The following is a 1,740-nucleotide window of genomic DNA, read 5'->3' as shown; positions in this document are numbered from 1 at the left end:
TTTTTTTTTTTATTGTTTTAGTTAATAACCCTGATACTAGTCAAATCTATACACTGAATAATGAGTCAAATAATGTTCTTTGTCTTTCCTTCCTGTGACGGGGCATCCCGGATAGAAGTGACAATAGTTTACTTCGAATGAAATGATTTCATTAAAACTGCATTACATACAGTTAGTGCAACCAAATAATAACCAGAGAGAAAAAAAATATATACTTTTATTTATAAACAAGCCCGGGATGCATTAAAATGATCAAGACACTAGTTATGCCATTTAAAGTATTTATAACCTTAAATTTAAAACTGATGCATGGGGCTTTTTTATTCATACACGTTCTCCTAAATACAGCTTGCACATATCTATTATTAGTGGCAAACGCAAGTGAAACGCTCACACTGTTGAGCCCTGCTAAGGACGACATGGTCTGCAAACCCACCAATTATATGCAACATCTTTAGGGATATTCATTTTTGCACTCACAGAGATGACACAATCGGCGACGGGTTTCTTGAGGGCGCTCTCAGCAGTCTCCTTGAGTTTGGAGAGGAGCATCGCAGTAATCTGTTCAATGCCGAACACCTTCTCCTCCTCCATGTACATCACCTGCAACATACAACACATGAGTGCTGAAGGACAAAAACAGCTCACCATCGCTCTCACATTCACCGCACAACAGAACTCTGCACTCGGCTTTACAAGAAGGTTTTGCTTCTTCTTAGACCTCTGAACAATGCTGGCACAATGTGATGTGTTTGCGCGTGCCAACTGAATCCTGGGTTTCTTGTTGATCTTGTCTCACTTTTAGCTACTCACCTTTATGCCCGTCGTGCCCGATGGCTTCTGTGACAGGTCATATACGAGACTGGACTTCAAGTTCTGGACAAAAGGATCGGAGAACGCCCGACCATGGAAACGCTTGAATCCTTGGACAGTGTTTTTGCAATTGGTGACCACCTGTGTTTCAATTGGAACAAAAAAAACGTGAGTAAATCTTGCATGAGCACAAATACGAAGACCGCATGAAGGCAGCATAAAAACAAAATACTGAAGAATAAAGCTTAGTCAGGGTCGCATGTTTAATTCTTGACAGGAATGAAAATAAGGCTGTGAAGTACAGAAGTAGATGTGTTCAATGGATTGCAATGTTGTTCAGTTGATGAAAATGGCATAAACAGTTTTGAAAGCTGTGAAAATGATGAGATCTAGGGCCTTACAGTGTGTGTGTACAATTGTAAAGCCTGGAATCTATCAGTCACAGCCTCACTTTCATCCGTGTTAAGTTAAAAACTGCATCTAACCTAAGGTCTATACATCACATACCTGGCTTTTAGCTGCCGCTCCAATAGATCGATTTCGTGGTCCAAAAGACACACATGCTCTGAAATGACAAACACAAATTGCCAAACATTATGACAAACGATTGTGCTGGTATAATCAACCATTATTAGAGCATAGCATACATTTATTTACACACACACACTTATATATTTTGCACTATATATAGTGTATATACTATACTGTATATACACACACATTTATAAGAAGAAACTGTCAGTCAGATGTCTTATACACACAGTACATATATAACACATCTTAAGTAATATAATCAGACTACTTTTAGAATAGTTTGGATTACTTTTGACTACGGTTGCAAAAAGGTGAAAAATTTCCAGTAAATTTTCGGAAACATTCTACAAATTTTGGAAACTTTCCAGGATTTTTGGGAATATTCCAGGGATT

General features: G+C 38.2%; 1 protein-coding gene across 1 annotated transcript; it reads right to left on the bottom strand.

Annotated features, from left to right (window-relative positions):
* Positions 1 to 480: 480 nt before the first annotated feature.
* Positions 481 to 1,378, bottom strand: LOC107683093 (heat shock 70 kDa protein 4-like; the record flags this gene model as incomplete). The annotated part of the gene is made up of 3 exons (XM_016479179.1): positions 481 to 603; positions 814 to 954; positions 1,321 to 1,378. Coding segments are annotated over 3 exons (322 nt in total), but the record flags the coding sequence as incomplete, so codon positions are not given.
* Positions 1,379 to 1,740: the final 362 nt, after the last annotated feature.

Source organism: Sinocyclocheilus anshuiensis, unplaced genomic scaffold (genome assembly GCF_001515605.1).
Source record: "Sinocyclocheilus anshuiensis isolate Anshui unplaced genomic scaffold, SAMN03320099.WGS_v1.1 C32912277, whole genome shotgun sequence".
NCBI lineage: Eukaryota > Metazoa > Chordata > Actinopteri > Cypriniformes > Cyprinidae > Sinocyclocheilus > Sinocyclocheilus anshuiensis.
The sequence above is the reverse complement of the archived record's forward strand: the minus strand, read 5'-3'. Positions and strand labels throughout refer to the sequence as shown.